Genomic DNA, 24,218 nt, shown 5'->3' on the forward strand with positions numbered 1-24,218 from the left:
CATTGTGGCTAATTGTTGATTCTCTTCATATCAATTATTTTTCCAAATTGTTTTGTGTGTCTTAGTTTTTTCTTTTATTCCTTCTTTGTTTTCTGTCTCTGTAGTAGTTTATTTTCTCTTTTAAAATAACCTTAGTCAGCGTTTTTCCCTCTGTGGTCACTTTGTGTGTCCCTTTGAGTTTGTCATGTGTTTTAATGGTCACTTTGTGTCTCTTTAGTCTATTGTTTTATTTCTAAGTTCCGTGCATCTTTGTGGCAGTCATTATTGGTTGTGTGATGTCTGTGTTGTTGTTTTGTGTGTCTTGGTGTGTCTTTATGGTCATTTTGCTATTGTACTTTGTCATATTTTGTTTTTTTCCTAAAATTGTTTGTGTATGTGGTCATTCTACATGTCTCTATGATCATATTGTCTTTGTTGTGTAGTTTTGTGGGTCCTTGGTGGCGTTTCTCTGAAATAGTATCTGCCCTTTTTGTCGTTTTTTTTTTAAAATAAGCTGAAACTGATTTTAGATATATTTTGCTTGTAAACAATGAATCAATAATCAAGGGTTGTAGATTATTTCTCTGTGACAGACTATACCATTATATATATATAAATATATATATAACCATTAATTGTTTATTGTAAAGAAGCACTGGAATAAAAACTAACACTGGAGTCATAAGATGCTGTTAAAGTGTGAAATTAATACAACTGAAATTAAGATCTTCAAATAAGAACATTGTTGGAAGTTTCCATTATTTATTTCTTAAATATGCCTTGTGAGCATATGGTTAGGTGAGGAGAAGCGTATGAGGAGGAGAACACACAATGTAAACATTTCAGATTGGCGTCGCACAGAAACACAGAGGTTTGATCAGAGGAACCATCCGACTGAAGCTGCACCTCCGAGTGTGCAGGCCTCACAAAGTGCTTTGAATCCAGGATAACAGATGAGAGCGGCAGGGGGAAGACACCAGATCAGACATTACACTAAACACTGAGTGCATAGGGCTGGGAGCGGGCGACTGTGCAGTTTAATGTGAGGTTAGTGCTCAGAAACCAAAAGGAACATCCCTAAGCTGCTTTACAGTTTCTAACGTCATCATCTTCATCACACGACATTCATTAACTGCAAGCTCGGCAGAAATTAAGTGTTTTTTATTTTTCACATTTCAGGAGGGCAGAGTGGATGGTTCAGTTTGCATAGGTTTCATGATGTCAACAGTTTCCTGTTATATGTGTGTGTGGTGAACTGAAGAATGACCGAGGAGCTCAAGCTGGAAACACTCAGTGACTTTGTGTCCACGTGTGAAGAGAATGTCTTTAATTAACAATCAGTAGGACACAGTTTTCTCTTTGAGGTGCAGCTCCTCGATCGGGCGAATATCTGAGATGAATAACGTTTTTCCATTTAGATCCAGTGTCCAGAGAATATCACAAATCATTTATTCCACAGTGAATAAAAGTCTGCGTGGAAGATTGAAAACAAATCTAATGTTTATGAAAGTCGCTGCAGCTGGATTGACTGTTGGCAGAGGTGTGCTCTCCTAATTGGAGCTATGACGCCCAGAACTTAGAGAAAGATTGTGCTCCTAAATTCAAGTGAGACAGAGATTAATAACAAGAGTTACAAAAATCCATTAGTACCAACATTTTTCATGTTGTAGGCTAGTATTCATATTTGTTGACAATCCTACGGCTCAGGTTATTTTTCATGGAACACTGATTCTCTCCTCTGTCCATCCAGGTACAGGCATTGTGTCGACCACCTGTGACCATCTACACAAACAATTAAAAACAGTCTGGGGCTGGAGTCTGCAGCCTCAGACTTTAACCCCCCCCCTCCTCTCTTAAACCAATACGCTCTGTATCCCTTTGCTTTATAGTCTCATGTATTATACTCAGTGCAGAAAAGGTTTTTTATGGCTTAACCGTGTGTAAATAATTCACCTGGTGAACATGCATGCACCAGGTATTATACACACCATCTATGTTACAGCGGACAACAATATAATGTACCAACAACATCTGTTTACCGTGGCAGTAAACGTGGTTATAAGCAGCTTTTTCGAATTTACTGTTTGTCTCCAGTCACGGAAAATAATCACACGTGTGATGTTGTACGGATGTTTAGTGCTAACTAAAATAGACATCTAATATTCAAATAGGGTTTATATAAAAGTAGCAGATGTGTAGAATATCCCCTGATATCTGAATGCAACTTGACAGAAGTGTGTGGTTTGTCTACAGGTACGATGACGGTGGAAAACCTAAACCTGGAAACACGTCCTATAGGAAGTCAGAGCTCTGCCTCCTGCAGCAGCAAGGCAGCGATCGCACAGAGGTGACAGGTTTAAAACCCTCGTCAGGTGAGCAAAGTGGACTATTATTGTACATTTACAGTAAGTAAACTCTAAAATTCTCCATATTATAACATTTCTCCTGTGCACGGCGTTCACAGTCGGTTGCAGATCATCTTGTTAATTGCCTGATAACAGTTCGATGTTATCAGCGTAACACTGACTCAGACACAGACACGGTACCAGTGAGCGTCACAGACACACGGATGTTCGATGCTCAAGAGAAACTAAGTAAAACCAGTCGGGGAGGAGACGTTCACAGTGAGCTCCCTCTGGCGTCAATAGATGCTGGGACAGTCGGCGTAGTTCCTGTCGAAGTATCCACCGGTGTAGAGCCAGTCCTCCGCTCCCGTGTGGGGGTTTGTTCCCAGATTGAACCACCTGACGGGAAATAAAACAAGGAAGACCTGTTTTTAATGACGCCTGTAAAGGACGTTACACAACAGGAGCAATGTGCAAATGTACAAACATGAGAACATGTTAAAACACATTTTCTGAATTCTGATTTCGAGTGAGGTTCTTTCTTATTATATATTTAATATCTTCACTTTACACACGTTGAAGATGTTGTGGGTTTTAACAGTTTCTTCAAATGCTAGGCTTTTGTCAATAAGATGATTTTTGTGGTTTTTAAATTCACCATTTAGTTTTCTATCTTTATATTGAAGAGAATGTTCAGACAGCAAAGATTAATCTGTGTTCAGATGATAAGAGCTTCACACGCAGTCACATATTGCTGAGCTTCAAACTGCAGTTGTATCTTTAATGTAAGAGACTCAGGCTTTATTCCAACTTGAGCCAGATGTTAAATAGCCAAAGAGATGGATATTGGAAACGAACACACACCTGGTGGACCACTCCTCCTCGTCCTTGGAGCGATCCCGTCGTGAAGCTCTTTGCTTCTCTTCTAATCGCTCTTTCTCTGTATTTGCAGACTCTATAAATCACAAAAATATAAATCAAGAAGACAGAATCATGTCAGTGATGCGGTCATGTGTAAGGAAGCAGCCGCTTGTAGCTTCTGAAATCAAAACCCTCATGTTCACGTGAGGTCAGCGTTACCTATGTCTCCATTTTCCATGGCTCTGATGTCGGGCCTCAGCCGGCAGTCTGTCGACGCCATCAGCCGCTCCATGCCGGGTTCCAGCTCGTTTAGTGTCATGGCAAAACTGGTGAAGCTGTACATCTACACAAGAGGATTCACACAGAGGGTTAAAGTACGGGTTAACATCTTTTAGTTAATATGGTTTTACTTCTTATGTGACACAAATGTGGTAAAAACAATGCAGTTCTTCATTTTGTACAGTGAGGGATGTGATTGAACCATCACGTGGCCTGATGCTCATAGCTTCTGTTCTGAAGACAAGTTTGAAACATGTAAACTGCACCACTGTGTCTGTTTCTCCTTATATGGGCCTCGTTCCTCGTAAGTGGGTGACAGAGGAAATACGGACGATGTTTAATCTGGTTTAAGACATTTGAAGTTCTGCTAATATAACTGTCCCGGTGACTTTTAAATGTAAAAAGCCAAATAAAGCTTCTTAGAAGATTGTTTTTTTAAATCCTCAACTCTACACTCCTCATTGTTCAAGCCCATGAACTGTACAGAGAGAGGGACAATGCGTCTCCACTTCCTCCCACTGTACAGAGACAAAGACAAAATATCCCAGAGAGCAACGCTGCCATCTTGTGCCAGAGACATCATCAGCACAGCAGCGATCTGGGGATGGAGTCACAGTAGCGAGGATGCACACTCTCATTCAACCTAATTAACTAAATAACATGTTTTAGTTTGGTCAATGTCTCATCTACAAACATGGAAGAGGTGGGCTTTATGACCTTTACTGAAGCCATCCACCAGGGGGCAATCTAGGTGGGTGGGATTCACTTTTAGGGAGCTGGCATTTCATCCATCTTTATATAAAGTCTATGTTCAAGTCTAAGTTCATTGTGTAGCACATGGTCTAGTGAGTGTGTGTCTGTGTGTGTGTGATTCTGACCTGCGCAGAGTTGGCAGGCGGCGGCGTCATCCTCCACAATAAGGCACTTCCTGGTATCACAGTCACAGTATCTTGAACTTCCGGCATCTCATCTGCCTCTTCACCTTCACAACTTTGTTCCTTTACACAAAAACACACACACACACACAAACACACAATAACCATCATCAGACAGATCATTTAGAGCAGACATTAAATACAGTACGTGTGCAAACAGGTGACCCACAGAACTACAGTCGCCACAAATCACACATGTCTCTCAAGCAACAATGCACGTCATTGCAAGACATTATGGAATAGTGCTGGCAATGATCTAACCATACACTGCACTTTGAACATAACTCCAACTGGACAACAGCAGTAGCACACTACAGAATACCAAGTACACGTTCACCTTACCTGCTACTAACGCCACTGCACGTTATTGTGAAAGGAAAAGATTCCGTTTGAGAAAAAAACATTTCAGAGCGATGAGTAAATCCACAGATTCACGTCACATTGTACGACAGAGAAAAGACGTGAAAGAACAGACTCTGAGCAGTATTTCATTTCAGTGGAAGTTTCACACGTGAGACGTTTTTTCGGGTCACTCACTTGTCTCGGCTTTTTTGAGTCTCCTCCCGTCTTCTTGTACGCTTCATACACCTTGGGGTCCACGCTGTACATGCACTCTGTCCACTTCCCATAGATCACCCGTCGCTTCTTCTTACTAGTTCCACAGCAGAGACATCAAGTTAGCTTTAGAGGAAATTAAATCAGGAACTGGTTGTTTACAGGGTTGTTGTGCTCTTACCTTTTGTCTTGGATGTAACCTTCCACTTTGTGCAGCTCTTTCCCAAACATCCCACATGGTTTAAAGTTTAACACACACTTGTCTCCCGTGCTGAGGAATTCAATTGAAACAATATATAAATATGTTGATCAATAAGCACCGGTCTATATAACGGTTTGTATTTTAACACAGAATTTATCTCTGTACCTATGATTGACTATCTCCACGGTTCCGTACTGCTCAATCCAGAGTTTTCCTAAAATTATATTATGCACACAGCACATTGGATTTATCCACGTGTACGCTTCTTTATGTCTGTGAAAGAGAAAAATAGATTTATGAATTAAAGTTCATATCAGACTTTTATGCAGCAAAACTCAGTAGCAGCTGATCTAACTCTTCACAAGATTTTTGATTTAACATATTTCCACATGCCAACATTAAGTTCTAACACCTCATGGAGAAAACTCGATAAACTACACGAACGACTCACTTCAATAACTCCAGTGTCATGGTGCCTTTGGGCTCAGCCTCCACACTTTTGCCCCAGAACTTGAGTTTCGGGTAGATGGAGCCATGGAACTCGAACTCTTGCTTCAGAGACTGAGCATGGAAGGCACTGACGGGGGGGTGGTGGCTCACCTGCTCCGAGATCAGTCTGTAGCCCTCATCCTCTCTTTAAAAAAAAAAGCACATTTAAAAACCCTCATTAATGACATTTCTTAACATTTTATCACCAAAGCAAAACTGTACGGGGCAATTTAAGTTTCCACTGTCTTCTCTTGTACCTAATGAGTTCATAAGTCTCCCCCAGTAAAGGATTAAATGGCTTTCCAGTCCTTTCCCATTGAGACGCTACGGCTGAAACGGCAAAAGCAGCGACAACCTGTCACAGAAACATGAAGTGAATCAGAGCAGAGCTGCAACCATCAGTCCATTAATCAATCAACTGGAAATCAATGATTCAAATGGTTTTTTAAGCAAAAATACTAAACATTCCAATGAGGTAGCTTGTGAGGATTTATGGCATTTTTATGGTTTATGTTTAAGGTAAATATCTTTCAGTTTAAGTCTGTTGGTCAGATTAATTTAGCATTTGGAATATGAAACAATTTTTTTGACATTTTAAGGACCAAATGATTAATCGACAAAGTCACTGAATTGATACAGAAATGAAAAGTGAGTTGCAGCTCAAAATTATACACATGTGCAGGTGTCCTTACAACGATAATAATAATAACACAGAGGGAATTAATTCCAAGAGAAATGCAAAACAAAGCAAATCCATCATCTCTACCTGCATGCGGTCTATGGAGTCAGATAAAGTGCAGGCTTTGTGAATAAGCTGAGTGTGTTCCATGTACTCCGAGATTCTCTGGAGAAAACTCAGTGGCTCGTTAAACTCAACCGGCATTGCTATTTTGGACAGCTCCTGTAAAGCCCCAAAAATAAAGAAGCAAATCAGAAGAGTGAAGTCAGGAAACACAAGAAAAAGTAAACAGGTACAAGCTGAGGCTCTGTGGTGCAACAATACTTTACTCAAACAGTTCATGCATATGATATTACTGCTAAACTCGAAAAACAACAACCAGGAGAATAAAGAAATCATGACTTTTGCAATAACGATGTTCACTCGAGTCACTGCGCTTCTTTCAGACGGCTGCAGAGAAATCATTTCCCAAAACCAATTACAGCCGAGTGAGCAGAGAAGAGGAAAGCAAGACTGATCTTGTAGCGTTGAGGAGAAAGATGAAACATGTCATTTATGTAATTAGATTCCATAAAAAAGAAAAGAAAAGCATGTTACACCAAAACATAACTGGAATGCAACTAATCCGGAGCAAAGTTGACGTCGGTAAAATGAGATGAAACTGTTTTCGTGCACGTGTCGGGGACTCACCATGCCGATGCATTTCTTCAGAATGCTCCACACACTGAAGTTGTTCCTGGAGATCATCTCCGCCGGCAGCGTTTTCCTGGTACACATTTGAAACAAATAAGATTAAACTGCTCTTGTGAAATCAGAAGAATGCAGTGTCTCAGTTAACAGCTGTTTTCTTAACGGCTGAAAAGCTTAAGTGACAGACAACCGCAGCTACACAGACGTGCTCTGCAGAGGAGGGGCTCACACACTGACATGTTAGAAATGCAGTCACAAGGGCCTCGTCTGCCTCCACGTGTGAGTACATGCATGACAAAGACCCTGAACCCACACTCACGAGGAGTCGTCATGTGCTGACATGCTTGCATTCTTACAAACATGCAGGTGCTGGCAGAAGTTTGGCCACAAGTTATACAATAATAATACAATATTTAAGTTGATTTTAAAGAGAGGAGCATTTCCTCACATCTCTTGTGAAGTGTTTCACGGTGGATTTTGAGAAATGCTTTGGATTATTTTCCTGTTGTAAAATCTGGCCTCTTCTCATTTTCAGTATCTTGACTGACTGCAGGACATGAGCCGCCAATATTTTCAGATATTAATTAGAATCCATGGAACTGAGCTCCACCGCTTCTGTGTCAGCTTAAACCTTCCTGCAGGTCTTCAGCTGTCATGTGGATGTTTTGATTTACCTTTGTTCCAAACAGATTCACAGTTTGATCTGAGACTTCACTCGATCTTTCAGATGTTTCCTTCTGCTGTTATTTCTACATGACGACTCAAGACAGTGGAAATTTCGAGCTGGAAAAAGCTTTCATGTCTTTTTATAGCCTCTTCTGCTTTGTAGCTTCATCTTAAGATCCTCAGTCGGTTGCTTAGATAATGTTTTTGTGATAATCATCGATATTGACTGTAACATTTAGTCTTATAATATAATTTAGGCCACGTAGCCCAGCCCTGAATGAGTTATAGATATTCTTACTGTTTCACAAACATAAGTGTCATCAACATTAGAGGAAAGGCTCATTTTTAAATGTCTGTTTACTGCAGTGGTTATATTTTAGTCATTATAACACGAAAAATGACTAAAAAAACTAAACATGTTCCCTCGGGGAGAATCAGGTGAAGAAGAAGGAAAAATAATCTTATCAGCCAACCTGATCGTGTTTTGTCTCATGAGTTCACGGTGACGCCTTCAGGCTACTAAACTCAGACAGTCTCGATTTTAAATGACATCTTTTACACGATAACTCATGTAACTCATTTATTATCCAATTATTGTCTTTTATTGCTACTTATTTTACTTCCTTAAAGGTCCAGTGTGTAAGAATTTTGGCAGAAATTGATTATGAAATAGTCCTAGTGGTGTTTCATCATCTAAATTGTATGATTTGTTGTTTTCTGCACCCTAGAAAGGTTCCTTTATATTAACATCATAAGTTGGTAAAATTATAAAGTGAGAGTAGTGTATATGAATGTAAAAAGGACGTTGAACAGGATGTGAAAACTGATTGCAAATAGTAACGTAGATAATAACTGTGAAGGATTAAAGTGATCCGAGTGCATTGAGGTAAGTATTCAGCTGCATCGTGGAACTTCACCACTAAACTCTACACACTGAACCTTTAACCTCTATCAGGATGACCTTCACCGACCTCTGTTTGTTTGTTGACATGTACTTTTGGGCAAGTGTCAGACTGGAAGTTGCTCGTATGATCTTGAATCTGAAAACATACATGCACAAGCCATGGTCCCTCACCTGCGCTCCCACACTCCGTTCTCCTGTGTGGCCGCCTGCTTGCGCTCCAGCACCAGGGCATCTTTGAAACTGACCTCACCGGAATCATCTGACTCCAGCCCTGCAGATGATGGAGGAGGAGGAAGAGGAGAGACACAGGTCATGCATGTCAGCGTAGAGGAAGCAAGTGTGTCCTGCATCATGTCCCCCTGTCTGTCCAGCTCACCTGTCTCAGCGTCGTAAAACTCCTCCTCGCTGTTCATCCTGACAAAGTAAACGAGGCGTCACTCAGAAGACATGTCCCCGCCTTCGGCCTGTCCTGTCCCCGCAGCAGCCCTGCCTCTCCCCGGGCATCACTGACAGCCGCACACACCACCTGCGAACGGCGGAAAGCTGGTTAGCACCGGGCCGAGAAGACACGTCCTCATGCGGGGAACCACTGAAACCACATCGGCCGTCAACAGCCCTGCTCCCCAGGGGGGTGGGGGGGGGGGCTGCTAGCTAGCTGTGTGGCTAGCTAGCGTTAGCCGTTAGCATCGCCGATTTAACTCGTCTGCGGGTCAGCGGAGCTAAGCTAACGTTAGCTACACACACTCGGACAAACACACACGTACACACATGGAGGGGTTTCGAACGCAGCCCGGTCACACGTACCTGAGAGTCGAGGTCAAACTAACGCGCTAAAGACGTAAACAACCGAAGAGTGGGCAACCGCTAGACCACGGCGGATGTGGGCGGCAAGGACAACGTGATGGACAGGCCAAGCGGGCCAATCAGAGAGAGGGTCCAGCAGCTGCTTTCAACCACAACAACAACACAGATGTGACTTTGACAAAAGAGCAAAAGTTTGATTTAATTTAAACTGAGAAGATGTGACTCATCACACAAGAGACTGATTCTATAATAACATCAATTAATCAATATATACATTCATTCATTAGTGGACTATGGAAGCTAGAAACACAGTTTGAACTATGCACTATATATAATAATAATACACTTTATTTATACAGCTCTTTTTAATAACGGATTTTACAAAGTACTCAGATAGAAAAGCAAGAAAAGTAAGTGTAAGAGAAACAACGATCTGCAGGATGCAATGTGACAAGAAGCCAGACAACCAAGTTTAGTTGGTGAGAAACAAGGTAGTGTTCAAATTAAATAATTAAATATACAGCTAGATATCAGTTATTTGGTTTTATGTGACATTTTCATCCTTAAGTTGAGTATTTTCTTATAAGGTATATTTTTATTGCTGAGCTGTGACAAGAAATAGATATAAAAACTGACTTTAAACTTAATATTTCTCAAATTTTAATATATATTGGTTAGACTTGTTCAACGGTTCAACAAAGTTACCTTCAAAATACAACTGTACTCTGCACTAAATTAATAAATGGTTTTGGTTTTATATAGCGTTTTTCTAGTCTTGATGACCACTCAAAGCACTCTACATTCACCCAGACATTCACACAGTGCATCTATTCACAGCACTTTGTTATTCTATGGGGGGCCATTCAGGGTTTAGCATCTTACCCAAGGACACTTTGGCATGCAGATGGGTCAGACTGGGGATCGAACTGCCAACCTTCAGGTCGAAGGACGACCACTCTACCCCTCAGCCACAGCCGCCCATACTGAATGCTTGTCAAACAAATACAGTCCTAATATCCCACATTAAACCGCTTGGGAACTTGATATGCAAAGAATCCACTCTCTCTGTTTTTATGCTACACAGATTAAATATTTGATTGTTGAAGTTAAGGAGCAGAAACACATTCGTATTTACAAAAGCATTACATGTTTAATTAACAACATTACTGCATATTCCATATGTTCTTCATTTTATGTCAAATCTAGGCTATAAAATAACTAAAGCTGTTAGATGAATGAGTCTGTGTCTAGAAAGAAGAAGAACAATATTCATCCCTGTGAAATATGTTGTAGACTGAAAATGGCTTGAAAAGAAAATACTCATGTTGAACACAAGTACTTTTAACTTATATTTAAGAAAAGAAGAGAGTAAAGTTAGAGTAAATGCACTTAGTGCAGCAGATAAATGGGGTTGAGGAAAACTTCCTCCTGTAATCTTTGGCACATTTTAATAAAGAATTAGAAAACTGCAACTAAATGCAACACAACCACTAATCCACGAGGTGGCAGCTTTAACCCTGGTATCAGTCACCTCAACTCTATAAGGAAGTCAAAGGCAGTGAATCACATAAACATCAAAAAAAGATGTGACATTGCGTGTGAATATTGAATATGTTGTTTTCAGATCTTCAGAGAAAAGTGTTTAATATGGTAAATAAATATTTTATCAAACTCCTGATTGTATTAATAAATAGTTTAATACTCAGATGGATAAATGTGAGCTACATGCTCAACAGTTTAAAAGTTATTTAGTAGAAAGTTGAAGATGAATTTGGCAGCAACATCGACTGAGCTGCGTCAAATCAACAATAAGAGTCAGAATCAGACCGGAAAACGATGCGAGCTGCAAAGTAAAAGTTTAGAAAATGTGAGTGACAAAGTTACATGTGGTAAATCTTACTTTGAGATCATTCATCATTATCAGTAATGTACAAATTATACGTTTTATGTTGGTGAAACTTTCATCAAGGGTGGACGCTTTTATTTTGTAAACGCTGTCCGGAACTCCTTATGAAACCACGTCAGTCAGACTCAGGTCAATGTCTGTCCTCTGTCCGTCTCGTGCGTAATGGCACAGTCCCAGTCTGCAGGATGGGGAGCAGCCAGTCGCATCTCCTCACTCACTGAGCTCTGAGAAGTGGACACAGGGGGAATTTAACACATGACAACATCATGGTCACCTTGGATTAAACAGCTTTTTATTTTTTCCATCTAAAGAACAGAGAAGAAAGAGGTCGGGATGAACAGAGAAGGAGATAAAGGCGCAAAAGCTGCGCTCCGGAGCCAAAAACAACCGAAGACGCAGCAGCAGGTTTTATTGCAGAAGAGGAAGAAAGATGCTCAGGTTGCCTCCTGCTCCAATAAGGAGAAACAGTCAGGTCTCTGTGAACCAGGGAAGGAGGTGAAAGCTGCGGGAGTGCAGGGAAAGCGAGCGGGGAAAGTGTCATCCAATGCCGCAGCAGAGTGCCACAGGAGCCCCGGTGCGCAGAGGAAACTCTCCGACGCCAGCAACGCTTCCGAGGACCTGAGCAAAGACTCCGGCTGCGTCTCCGGGAAACTCTCCTCCTCCGACAGCAGCTCAGAGATATCCGACTGCCCCTCGGAGGGCATCAAGCACGACTCTCCAAGCAGCGACAACGAACTAAGCTGGATAGACGGGAGAGCTTATGAGAATCCGAACAAATCGTGCGCAAAGGCAGCCAGGGTTTCCTGCGCCCTTCAGCCCGAAGCGGCCGGAGGGGGCCTCACTTTGTTAAACTCCCCAGGGGCGTTCATGGAGCTGATAATGGGGGAGACAACCGAGGACCTGGTCAGGGAGGTGGAGGAATTACGATCAGAGAACGAGTATCTGAAAGTAGGTTTGATTTCATGATTCTTTATTCCGTTTCTTTAATACAGTTTTTTTGTTTTAAATTTCCTTTCATGATCTCCAGGTGTCATTGGTCTAAATGTCCATTTAGATCCTTATTGGTTTTGCTTCTTTATGAAGTCTATGTGAGTCCCAGTGCAGGACCTTCCAGACTCTGAACACCAGAGCCTATTTTCTGTAAAGGCTCCTGTCAGTCTTCATTAGTGTCTGCAGGAGAAGTGAGAGGAAGATCTCATGTAAGAATCAAAAGTCAACAGTCTGTGCTCACTTCAAGAATCAATGTCATTCAGTGTTTTTCACATCAAAACTGCTAAAGACAGAAATCAGCTCCTTTGTGGTTAAATGTCCAATCGTTCCACCCAGTGTTGTGTAAATCTGTTTGGTCGTTTTTGTGTAATCCTGCTGACAAACAACCTAAACAACCAACCAACTGTCTAACCTATCAACCAACTGACTGACCGATGGATGGTCGGTCGGTTGGACGGTCGGTCCAACACTATCTGTTCCCTATACATTCCTGATGTTCATCAAGTTCCATGGATTATTCTCTGGGAAATTGGTGATTGGTTCCTGGATCTGACTCTTTATCCAGATCTGTGCCTAAATGCTGTATAATGGCTCCTCTCTTGGCCCATGTGTCGTCCGTCCACCAAGTTTCATGGAAATCTATTCTGGATTGTTTTGCGAAATCCTGCTGACAAACAAACAAACCAATTGACAGAGGTAAAAAAACAAAACATAACCAGGTGTAAGAACATGAGGTTTATCTTTATTTTAAAACTGTTATTCAGGCCGACCTTGAATCTATGGGGCTTGTGTCTGAGCTGGATCTCATTTCACAGACACGCTGTTTTCAAGAATTTATTCTGCTCACGAAAACCAAAAAGTGATGAGTGATGAGACCCGGGACACAGGATGAAATCAGGAAACTGTCCTGCAGAGTAATTCAATCAGAGAGAAGCCTCGGACTCCAGCTTCTGCTTATGAGATCAAATCAGGCAAATCTCAGCTGATCTCTGTGACGTATAATACATGATGTACGTATATGTCAATTTTTTGCCACTTTCCTATTTTCTAGTTAATTTTAAAGCACCACATAGGTTCCTTTAACTAAAATAGATATACTTTGATAAATATGATAGGGCCCAAACACCATTTACAAATTTAGAGATACGTTTTATAATTTGCTCTCACGTTTTTTCAGAGCCTTGGCATCACAAACTTTGCACACAGACTCTGTCTTTCACAGTTATCAAGAAGTCCCTTCTACTAACATGGAGGAGGCGCAGCCAGCCAGCAGGGGGCGATGAAATGATTCAGGCTTAATTTTATGGAAGCGGTCATAAAATACATCTTTATATTTAGTTCACACTTCATACGAGGACTAGAAACAGTCAGAGATGAGCTTCTAAAGCTCACTAATCACCAAGAAGATTATGTTTTCACCAGTGTTTGTTTGCCTGTTTGTTGGTCAACAGGATTACACCAGAGCCGCTGAACTGATTTCCATTAGATTCTGTAGAGAGCTCGGTTAGAACCCATTATGGTAACTAGTACGTAAGTAGAATACACTTCAGCTGTTTCCAAACATGAACTCCGGAGAATGTGCCTTTCACACCCGAGCAACACAGCAGGAGATTCTCTGCCAAGATGTGTTCACAGCACAGTAACCTTGGACCATCAGGTGGAGAGTAGAGCAGCCAGCCCATCAACACCAGCCTCGGCTCTTATCACCACAAACTCTCTTTACATCTTTGTCGGTGTCTTCTACGTGTTTTCTTTTCTTTTTGTTTTCTCAATTTTGTGTGTGTCATGTATTAGAATCGTCCAGAACACACCCAGTCGCTGTTTTGTTCTTACATGAACTCCTCTTGACTTTCTCTGAAGCTTCTACTACAGGAGGCTGGGCAGATAAACTGTGGACACAGGCTATTACTCAGACTTTGCGTTCCCACATACCACCCTCCGGAGAATGTCCAGAGATTATCCGGAGTTCAGTGCATCGCTGACGTACAACCAGCTAAAACCAGATGATGCTATTTATTCAGAAATTCTCCTCTGCTTTCCGTCCCTCTGCAAAAGCTGAAGCTTAACTAAATATAAGGATTTTCTGCCAACACAAGGGGTTTATGTTTAAATCTGAGATTTTGGGCCAGTTAATTTCGCCTTTTGGCTGAATTTCTGGATGTGATCCAAATGTTACTTGATACCATGGACACTCAACATAGACATAACCCTGCTGTAGTTCGATTTATAACAAGTCAAGTCAGGTCGGTGGCTCTGCACCGAGGGTTTGCTGGTGGGCCTTCAACTTTATTAAAATGTTATAGTTCAAACCCCAAATTATGTTTTTTCCTGATCGTTGCATTTCTTTATTTGTGTCCCAGGATGAGGTGGAGGAGCTTCGCTGTGAGATGCTGGAAATGCGCGACATGTTCCAGGAGGAGGAGGTTTACCAGCTGCAGGAGCTGCGGCTGCAGCTGGAGCAGGCCAACAAGTCCTGTCGCATCCTGCACTACCGCCTCCGCAAGGCCGAGCGCCGCAGCATCCGGGTGGCTCAGACGGGACAGGTGGACGGGGAGCTGGTCCGGAGCCTGGAGCACGACATCAGGGTCAGGAGCCTACTCCTTCTGTGCGCGTGTGTGTGTGTGTGTGTGTGGTCTTGTTAAAACTCACCCACCACCATCAGTGAAAGCTCTTTTGGGGAAATCGTTGAATCACTGCCGTTCCAGTTGCCTGAATCCTTCTTCATCCCACTGAACTCTTTCACATTTCAGTGCTCGTCTTGCTCACACACACTGACGGACTGTAATCATTTGACAGAAAACCCTGACTCACCAGTCTTTGCTGTGCTGTAAACTGCGACTCCCTGCTGTTTGCTCACACCGCAAATATGTCATTAGGTCAAAACTGCTCCATCATGCATCCTGTTTATATTTTTAACACACGATGGTGTAATTATGTGGTGGGCTGTTCCCCATGAGTAAGAGATATAAAAGCCCATTACTCCTCATCGGAATCACGGCAGCTCACTGGCTCCCCCTGTAAAAACGAGACTGCGCAGTGGCAGCCAGTCTCTCTGTATTGTGGTGTTGGATTCCCAGCAGCCTCAGCTTCACCCCCTCATCCACACATGTGGTGAATTCCTGTCGCAAGCATTTCCTTGTGAAGTTTCTCCGCTTGATGCAAACCACACACTGCAGTCCCAAAATAATGCTCACGAGCACAACCAGGACTAAAAGATTTGCTCACTGCCTGTTGCAAAGCTCTCGATTAACTCGCGCCCCCCATATATCACAGATCCCCTGATCCTGTGTCCTGCCCCAGGTCACGTAGGTCGTCCTCACAACAGATCCTTTCAATCCCCTTTCTCCTTTAAGAGCTAAAGGCGACAAGCTTTTCTCTGGAACTCTGGATCTCCTGTCCCACATCCCGCTATCGATAACTTTAAATCTAATATAAAACCCCCGCTTTTTAATAAGCCTGATTATGTCTCATGATTCTACTACTGTCCCTCATTATCTAGTTTGACCACTTACACTGTTTTACTTTCATTTTATCAACTTATTTCGTTTTTCCTTTGCCGTGGCTCAACTCCCGTGTTTTTTAACGTGTTATAGAAATTTATAAGAAACAGAGTTGATTACTGGGCACAGTAAGAGAAAAATTATCCATCAAAAAGACAAAAATACTATTAAGATAAGTAAAATGACCAAAAAAAACACGAAGAGACATGATTTCTGCCTCTTTCAATCTTTGAGTCTTGCTCTTCTGTAGGGGGAGTGGGAGACGTTTTATATATAATGATAATTATCTCTCTAATCCTTTCATAAAACCGAGTGCTTCAGAAATATAAAAAACATAAAAACAACATAAAAATGTATCATAACAGAGCCATAAAATAATAAAAACACATAACAGACATTTAAGCATGACCACCTATTACAATAATAAAGACTAGAATGAGTTAAATCTGGAATTAATTACGATAAAACGTTTAAAAGCTTTGATTTAAAGGAAGCTACTGACTCAGCCTGTTTTTCCTCTTATTTCAAACTCTGCCCCCCCGAACAGAACATGAGACCATTTTCTCCTAACTGGTCCATGAATGGAGCCCCAGTAACCCAATCTTTGCTTTGCCTACAGGTGGCAAAGAGCGTGTCCCTGCGCTTGTACAACGAGCTGGAGACGGTGAAGAAGAACAATTCCCAGTTGGAGTGGGACAATGAGACGCTCCGAGAGAGGACACAGGAGCTGGAAGTGGCCAAGCAGGTTTTACAGGCCGAGGTGGAGAAAACCAGAGAGGTACGACATTTAAAAATGATTAAAACCAGGGGACATTTAGTTTTTCATGTTGTTAATTCACTTGGAGGATGGAGCTTCATTGGAGAAGACGTTGAAGGTTGAAAGCTGTTTTCACATTCATGCACATATTGGGCAATATGGCCAAAAGTTTTATCGACCACTTCAAGCTCTTTACACATTCCCCCATTCACACAACACCACTATCCACACACAGCCATATAGGGGTCTATTTGGGGTTTAAGGAATCCAGGGATCAAACCGACGACTCGCTCCACGTGCTGAGCCACAGCCGCCCCAGGTCTGTGCAGGACTTTGCAACATCACAATTGTTGGTCCAGGATGTGTCGGTCAGGGATGCATCAAAGATGAGTGTGAAGGGAAACCCTACACTGAGAATGAGCTTTTATGTGACGTTGCAGAAATCATCTATTGTTGCATATTCATAGATTTACTAGTTTTTCACGGATGGTTTGAAAGAATTAAGTTAGACCATAAAGACCTCAAGCTTAGAAATAAAAAAACTTATCGAAAACAACCCCCTAAAAGCCTGAGGGTTTTCTGAAGAGCTGAGAGAATCACCAACATTTACAAAAACCTCATTACTCAGCCTCTGAAGCAGATATAGTGAAGGAATGAAAATATTTGGTAGTTTAAACATTTGGCCTCCACTGTAATTCATTGGCATTTTTTAATAGTCAATAAAACTCTACTGTAATTTGCTTCAATATCGTTCCCGTCCCTTAGATCGTCCACCACTGTGTGAAACTATACTTTAAAAACTTTTTTGCAGGCTAAGAGTTTTATGTGCGAAAGACAGAAAGTATTGTTCAGGATTTCTCAAGTCCTTTCTCACGCTGAGTAAGAGACCGTTTTGATACCACACAGTTTTAAGTAGAGTTTTAAACACGTCTGGAGGGGGATGGTAAATAAAACCTTCACAGAAACTCAAGCTTCCACCACTCACACGCCTCACAAACCATCATCCCTCTGGTCAGGAATCCTCCTCTCAGTTCCCCCCCCCAACACAGCTGCACCCATCCCAGCCAGTTGTCGCCCCTGATGTCAGGTGACACATGACCCTGGTGCGGATCGGTGATCTGAGCGCGGGGCTCGCCCTGCAGCTGCCCGGTGCCGGGGCGGGGGAGAGGGAGCCTGGTATGCTGAGGCCTGAACTCCAGGCATAGCTGATCTCAGAGAAAAGGGAGAGATGCTCCGAGAGATTACAGAAATAGTCTCGCTCCCTCTTTTCTGTCGTCTATCAAGCGAGGCTAAATCCGGATCCCTGTGTCCTATGGCCTTCATATAGACCGGTGCTGGTGCTCCGACATACTGACCTACTACAGTCTCCTCTCTGACTTTCATCAGACTGCACTGATTCTCAGTCCACCTTTTATTCCCGGGGTAACGGCCGTGCACTGAAGTGACACGTATTCGGTTTAATCCTGGATTCTGTGCTTTGGCATGGGCTCAATCTGGTCCACTCATGGGAGACAGCTGCTCGCCCTGTGTGATCCCAGCAGGGAAATCCACTTAGATTATCTAATCCAGGAGCACAGAACACAGGGGAGGTAGACGTGAAGGAGGAGGAGGAGAGTTTCAGAGACTCACGCGGCTGCTGGACTGTCCGTGACCCTGATAGTGATAACACAACACGGTCTGCTCCTCGTGTTGCTCATCACATTTCAGCTCGCAGTTTATCCACAGACAAACCCGCTGACCTTGAGTTGAAGAGATCCTAACCCTGCTGCTTCCAGCCCGACTGTAAGATGACTATTATTAACACTGACATCCTGTCTGGTGGCTCAGAGCGGGACAATGGCGCCAGGCAGAGGCTGACATTCTTCTCATACTCAGACTTTCAAATAAATTAGTCGTGTTTGGAAACCCTTGTGTGTTTGGATCCAAACACACCGGGGAGACTGGTGCACTGGAGGCAGCGGAGGAGAGGATTCAAACCTTTTACGTCCAAATAAATAGACAAAAATGTAGTCAAGTAAAAGTATCACATTCACTTTCTACTTGAGTAAAATTAAGTATTTGCTTTGAAATATACTTTCCATACTGTTTAAGTATTAAAAGTAACAGTATTAGCCTATTTCCTGATGTAACTGTCCACTACATCATTATATCTAACCTCTTCTACCGGCCTGCTCTGATTGGATCAGGTGTTCAATTCCCCTCACGTTGTTGATATCTTATAAAAATATATACAAACAATTTGAGCAGTGTCATATTTTAAATATGAAAGTTAAAATGTATATACAGCTTTTCCAGTATTTCTTCACAGCACAAGTCACATGTACTCTTTCACACACACGCGTTCATTCGGTTCTTCTGTGACCCGCTCTACCTCCTGAGCCACAGATGAACCTGATAAACTGTTACTGTGAAAGTTTCGGGCCAAAATAATGTTTGTGCTGAACCGTGAATAAAACATCTTTGTCATGTTTTTATCCATCAGAACTCTGTGAAGAAGAAAAGCATCAGATCCACTAAAGCTGAGAGGAGGATCTCTCAAGCGATTGAGGTTTGATTTGTTCATAAATCATCTTTGATTTGAAATATCACGTGTTGCATTTATTGCTTCTGACTGACTGTGATCACTGTTTGATTCCTAAAGGATGACAGCGCTGATCTCAAGTGCCAGCTCCACTTTGCCAAAGAGGAATTAGCTCTCATGTGCAAGAAGCTCACCAAACTGGTGTCAGAGAGCGAGGGCATGCGTGAGGAGCTGGTCAAGTACCACTCGGCCTACGGAGATGTGAGCGTCGCCCAATCACCTGAGGGCAAACACAACTCCGCCCACGCCAGGGAGGCAGAGGTCAAAGTTCACCTGAAGCTGGTGGAGGAGGAGGCCACACTCCTGAGCCGGCGCATCGTGGAACTGGAGGTGGAGAATCGCGGGCTGAGAGCGGAAATGAGCGACTTGAGAGAGAAAACTGGAGGAGATGGAGGAGGAGGAGGAGGAGGAGGAGGAGGAGGGGAAGAAGAAGAAGAACAGAATCGGGATGTTATGGAGGAAAAAGTGGGGGCTTGTACGCCATCGCAGGACAGAGCGGGAAGGGAGAGAAGTTTGAAAATGGGATTCAATGTTTACGAGCAGGAAGCAGAAGAAGGTGTGGAAACGTCTCTGCTGTGCAACCAGACCCAGGTGGGTGAGGGGATGATCGCTGCTTGTCATGTGACTCGAGAGGGTCCAGTCGGTGGAGAGTGGGACCCTTCAGACGGTCAGGAGGTCGACAACTACAACAAAGCTGACGGAGGTCTGAGAGGAATGACGCTGAAAGACTATGAAGCTCTGCTCGCTCTCAGAGACCATTCCTGCGTTCTGAGTTCAGCCATACAGCTCCTGACAGCACCACCCAAAAACCGCCGTTGTTCATCTCTGACAGACGTGGACTCCAACGGTAGAGCCCAGAAGATCTTCCTCCCTGGACCTTTGAATGAGGCCCTGGAGCTTCTGCGGGACATGCTGTTGTCTTTCACCGGGAGAATGGAGACGCTTTTAACAGGAGAGGATTCCAGCAGAAACTCTGTTTGCAAGGACGGACATGTTTGGGATTCCTACACTATCTCCTCTCTCTCCGGAGACGGTGCAGATCCTGACGAGGTCGGTCATGACATGAGAGAGTCCCCAAGTAAACAGGAACATGTTGAAGACCTCCGCACCTCAGAGGTCAAGGAGAGGGCAACAAGACGAGGATGCTCGGCTCAGTGGGACCTCCTCCACAGCTGCAGGGACCCCAAAATGCAGCTTTCACTACAGATTCTGTGGATCCTCCATCAGTGGTGTCAGGTTAAAGGACCCGACCTGGAGGGAAAAGAGGTAAATAATGACTCAATATGATGCATTCCACCGCCAAGGCCCCACAGCCCCTTTATGAACCCAGAGATTCAGTTTAATGCCATATATACCAAATTTAAGAGCTGGAACAAGTGACTATTTGTTGTATTTTTAACAGCCTGACCCAAATTTTTCTCAGTAGATCAGTAGATTGATCTGTTTTAGAGCTCACACCCACACAAAGACCTAACTGTCCCCTTATCAAACCGCATTTAAATCCATGAGATCCAGATTTTTATTTGGATCTGCACCAGATTGCACACACTTATGGAGCGGAGGAGAATTCTGTTGCTTTGTCCAGATCCGCCGCAAAATGTGTCATCTTGGCATCAAACGTTGTGTAAATCCTTTCAGTACTTTTAGCAGAATCCTGCTCACTAACAATTAAACTAACAAACCAAACAACCAATTATCCAACTAACCCACAACCAGATAACCAGAATGTCATTCAGCACAGCCAATGCTTCTGCAAGGCCAAACAGTCCCCTTAACTTCAATCAAGCTGCACCAGATTTCTCACACTCATCGATATAAGTCCCCTAAACATGCCAACATTTAGATTTCATCAAGATTCACAAATTGTGCTCTGAGAAAATCAATGGAAATGATGAAAAACACCAAATCTCTCAATGTTAAAGAAGTGAAAAAACATTCCTGGATCCGCCCACTAATCCAGATTCGCACCAAAATGTAAAGATTTATTTCCTGACCCTTTGGTTAATCCTAACTAACAAACAGATAAACATACAACAAACTCCAAATCGACCGCTAAATCAGCCGATGTCATGTTTTGTTCGAGATATGGTTCATCTTTGGGATATCTAAATATATCTGGGTTATGTTTTTTGTATTCAGGGTAAGGAAAGAACTGTGTCTGTGCTGCGGGGGCTGTTGCAGGAGCTCAGTGCAGAGCTCCAGGATGAGCGGATTGAACTCGACAGCAGAGCCAAGGCCGGGCAGGGCCAGGCAGCCGAGGTAAGGATGGTGTTAACCCTTTAGGCACCTACCCCCCCCCCCCCGCTGTGTGTTGGGCTGTGTGATACAGCGGGAAGTCCTGCTGATGATCCGTCTCCTTGGCCGGGCGTCACCTCCTCACACTCGGTCCAACAGGCATCATGAGGAGACTCGTGCCAAAGTATTTAGGCTAATCTCTCAGGAGGAGCTCCGGCCAAACAGGACAGTCATGTTCAAATCTGCTGCATGAACAGATTCTCTGCAGCGTCCAGACAGACCAGAGTCACTGGGTCCACCTGCTCGGTCCAACACAGACACACAGAGAGACCGTTTTAATGTACACGAGATAGGAAATGTAATCTCACATTTGAGATGTTGCCACTGGCCCCTTTGCACAGCGTGACTCAAGATTTATTTCTTTAAAAGGTTGTTTTTCATTCTTACCCCTCTGACTGGACTGTAATCCGTCTTTCTCTCAGAGGAACGTTCAGTTTGCCCTCATCATCTCCTCCTCTTAGATGAACATTTTAAAGATCATGAAAATTTGTATTCATGGTTCGTGTCTGTACCGAATTCCATGGCAATCCATCACATTGATATTGAGCTGGTAGCCCGATTTACAAGTTGTCTTCTCCTTGTGTCTCCTCTCTTGGCTCAGAGGGCGGTCAGTGGTATCTTTGAGGATGAACGTCCCTGTGAAGCCGACAGGTCAGTGTTTTTCTCTATCTGGTCCATCTTGTTTTTGTGGACATTGAAGTCGAGGCTCATGTGTCTCCTGCTGTTTTCACAGGATCCGCAGCTCTAAAGAGAAAAGACAGAGGCGGCAGTTTTCTCCACGCGGCCCCAAGATCAAGAACTGGTGCTATCTGAGCCAGGAGGTCGCCCAGCTGGACCCAGAGGACCCCGTTAAGACGTGGGACCATCCAATCATGCCGCTTAGCTTCCCTGATCTTGATTTTGAGCAGATGTCCATGGAGAGGAGCCACACTGCCCCGGAGAAGTCAACGTTCCGCATCTACTACAGCCCCCCGTCGGCTCGCAGGGTCCAGCTGGCTCAGCTGAAGCAAAGCCCCGTCGCAGACAGAGAGTCGGACAACACTTCCTCTCCCTGGTGCACGCCGCCGACCTCCTTCTCTGCGCTCTGTCTGGGCTCCTCTGCCAACTTGAGTGACGACGTGAAGGAGATGACGGCCAGCTGGAGGCAGGCCGCTCACAGCGGTCCACAGGACAACAGAGGGAGATTAGCGGGGCGCTGGGTGGACATGGCCTGCTCGGGCACTCAGACCTACACGAAGCCAAAGATGGTGAGTGTTGGTCTGCAGACCGATGGCCCCCAGGGGCCGGTTGCTGTGAGGAGCAGCCCCTCTCGGGTCCTGAGCCCCTCCTTGGTCTCTGTCCGCTCTCATTACATCTCCACCTCGCTGGACGCAGTACCAGGTCGGGTCGAGAGGAGCAGAACCTCCACCTCTTCACCTAAACTCTACCGGAGACACTCGTCTTCGTCCAGCCCCACTCTGAGTTCTTCCTCCTCCACCTCCTCTGTTTCCACCTCGAGAGCTCTGTGGAACCAGAACCACCAAAGCACCTCTGGCCTCAACTGGACCAGACAAAGCAGTCAGAGACAAAGCACAGGACAGAGCCACAGCTCCCTGAGCAGCGCCAAGCCTCCCACCAAATCTGCAGGCGCCAACCGCTACGGCCTGGTCACAGAGTTCCTGCGCAGGGTGAGCGGCCGGGCGGAGAAACCAGTGACGGTGTCGGGACCGAAGACAAAGAACGGGCTGAAGAACCTGGAGCGCGTTCCCTCGACGAGGCCCCCGGCCGCCTCGCTGCACAGGGCCGACAGCGTGACGAGGATCGTCAACCAGAGGTTCATGAGGCAGAGAGAGGAGGCGGGGAAGGTCCCGAGGGAGGAGAGAGGCAGCGGCTTGAACCCCAGCTTGAGACGCAGCGGCAGTGCAGAGGTGAGGGGATCCAAAGAAATGTCTCACTACACGAGGAGTCAGATTTATGTTCAATCATCAGTTTCTTTTTTCTCGTTGTTCATCCGAGGAGCAAAGTGTGTGAGGCCAATATTGTAGCAAAACATTATTTGTGTGTGGAGAGTTGTGTACCTGAATGTGAAACTGTGCGTAATTTGTAAATGTGTGATTATTTATCTGTTTTCTACGGATTCTCTTACACATTAATAAATCTTACACAGAGAGATTGATACATAGTTACAAAACTCTCCACACACACACACACGCACACAACAACAAAAAACAACTAGAACTGACTCTTTAAAAACAAATTGTGAAATGATTAATCCATTCTCAAACTAGTTGTGACCAGATCCAAACTGATTAATTGACAATCAAGTGTCGCAGCTCGTTACAGATCCGTCATGACCTGATGTTCAATCTGCCTCCTCTCTGTCTCCGCTCAGGACGGGAACTACGACTGCAGCTCCAGCAGCACGCTGACCTTCTGCTTCGCTCGCCCGTCTCGCTGCACCCAGAGACAAACGTCCAACCAGAGCAAGCTGCACCGACACAGACTCTCGCCGGCAGTGAGCGCGGCCGCAGGCTCCAGCTGTGAGTGAGGAGGCGAGGAGGCTCAGCGGCGGCTCCACTGACACCGACAGCTGAGAGCAGGAATTCAACATATAATATTTAAATGTAAACCTGCTTCACTGCAGGAGGCTTGGACTGGGAGAGCTGGTGTAGACTGTATGTAGGAGAACCGGGAGTTTAATGTTAAGTGATACTTGTTTCTTTTGGTGCAATCGAAAACTCTTATCTCCTTTTTACAGATCGATCATTATGTCAACTAAAGACAAATCTTACAAATATTAAATATTCCTTTATGATTCAAAT

The 24,218-nt window shown here is 43.9% G+C and overlaps 2 protein-coding genes across 2 annotated transcripts; one reads left to right on the forward strand and one right to left on the reverse strand.

Annotated features, from left to right (window-relative positions):
• Window positions 1-707: 707 nt before the first annotated feature.
• LOC128443013 (oxysterol-binding protein-related protein 2) lies at window positions 708-9,483 on the reverse strand. The gene is made up of 14 exons (XM_053425699.1): window positions 9,389-9,483; window positions 8,961-9,110; window positions 8,756-8,855; window positions 7,015-7,090; window positions 6,412-6,546; window positions 5,903-6,000; window positions 5,608-5,790; window positions 5,322-5,429; window positions 5,136-5,225; window positions 4,937-5,051; window positions 4,343-4,462; window positions 3,405-3,528; window positions 3,189-3,279; window positions 708-2,723 (listed from the first exon to the last, which is right to left on the reverse strand). The coding sequence occupies exons 2-14, from the start codon at window positions 8,995-8,997 to the stop codon at window positions 2,621-2,623; spliced, it is 1,380 nt and encodes a 459-aa protein (XP_053281674.1). The 5' UTR covers window positions 8,998-9,110; window positions 9,389-9,483; the 3' UTR covers window positions 708-2,620.
• Window positions 9,484-11,482: 1,999 nt separating this feature from the next.
• On the forward strand, window positions 11,483-23,944 carry LOC128441875 (protein SOGA1). The gene is made up of 9 exons (XM_053423991.1): window positions 11,483-12,242; window positions 14,645-14,869; window positions 16,404-16,562; window positions 19,024-19,089; window positions 19,183-20,388; window positions 21,262-21,381; window positions 22,019-22,068; window positions 22,151-23,324; window positions 23,789-23,944. The coding sequence occupies exons 1-9, from the start codon at window positions 11,628-11,630 to the stop codon at window positions 23,942-23,944; spliced, it is 3,771 nt and encodes a 1,256-aa protein (XP_053279966.1). The 5' UTR covers window positions 11,483-11,627.
• Window positions 23,945-24,218: the final 274 nt, after the last annotated feature.

Source organism: Pleuronectes platessa, chromosome 6 (genome assembly GCF_947347685.1).
Source record: "Pleuronectes platessa chromosome 6, fPlePla1.1, whole genome shotgun sequence".
In the NCBI taxonomy this organism is placed as follows: domain Eukaryota; kingdom Metazoa; phylum Chordata; class Actinopteri; order Pleuronectiformes; family Pleuronectidae; genus Pleuronectes; species Pleuronectes platessa.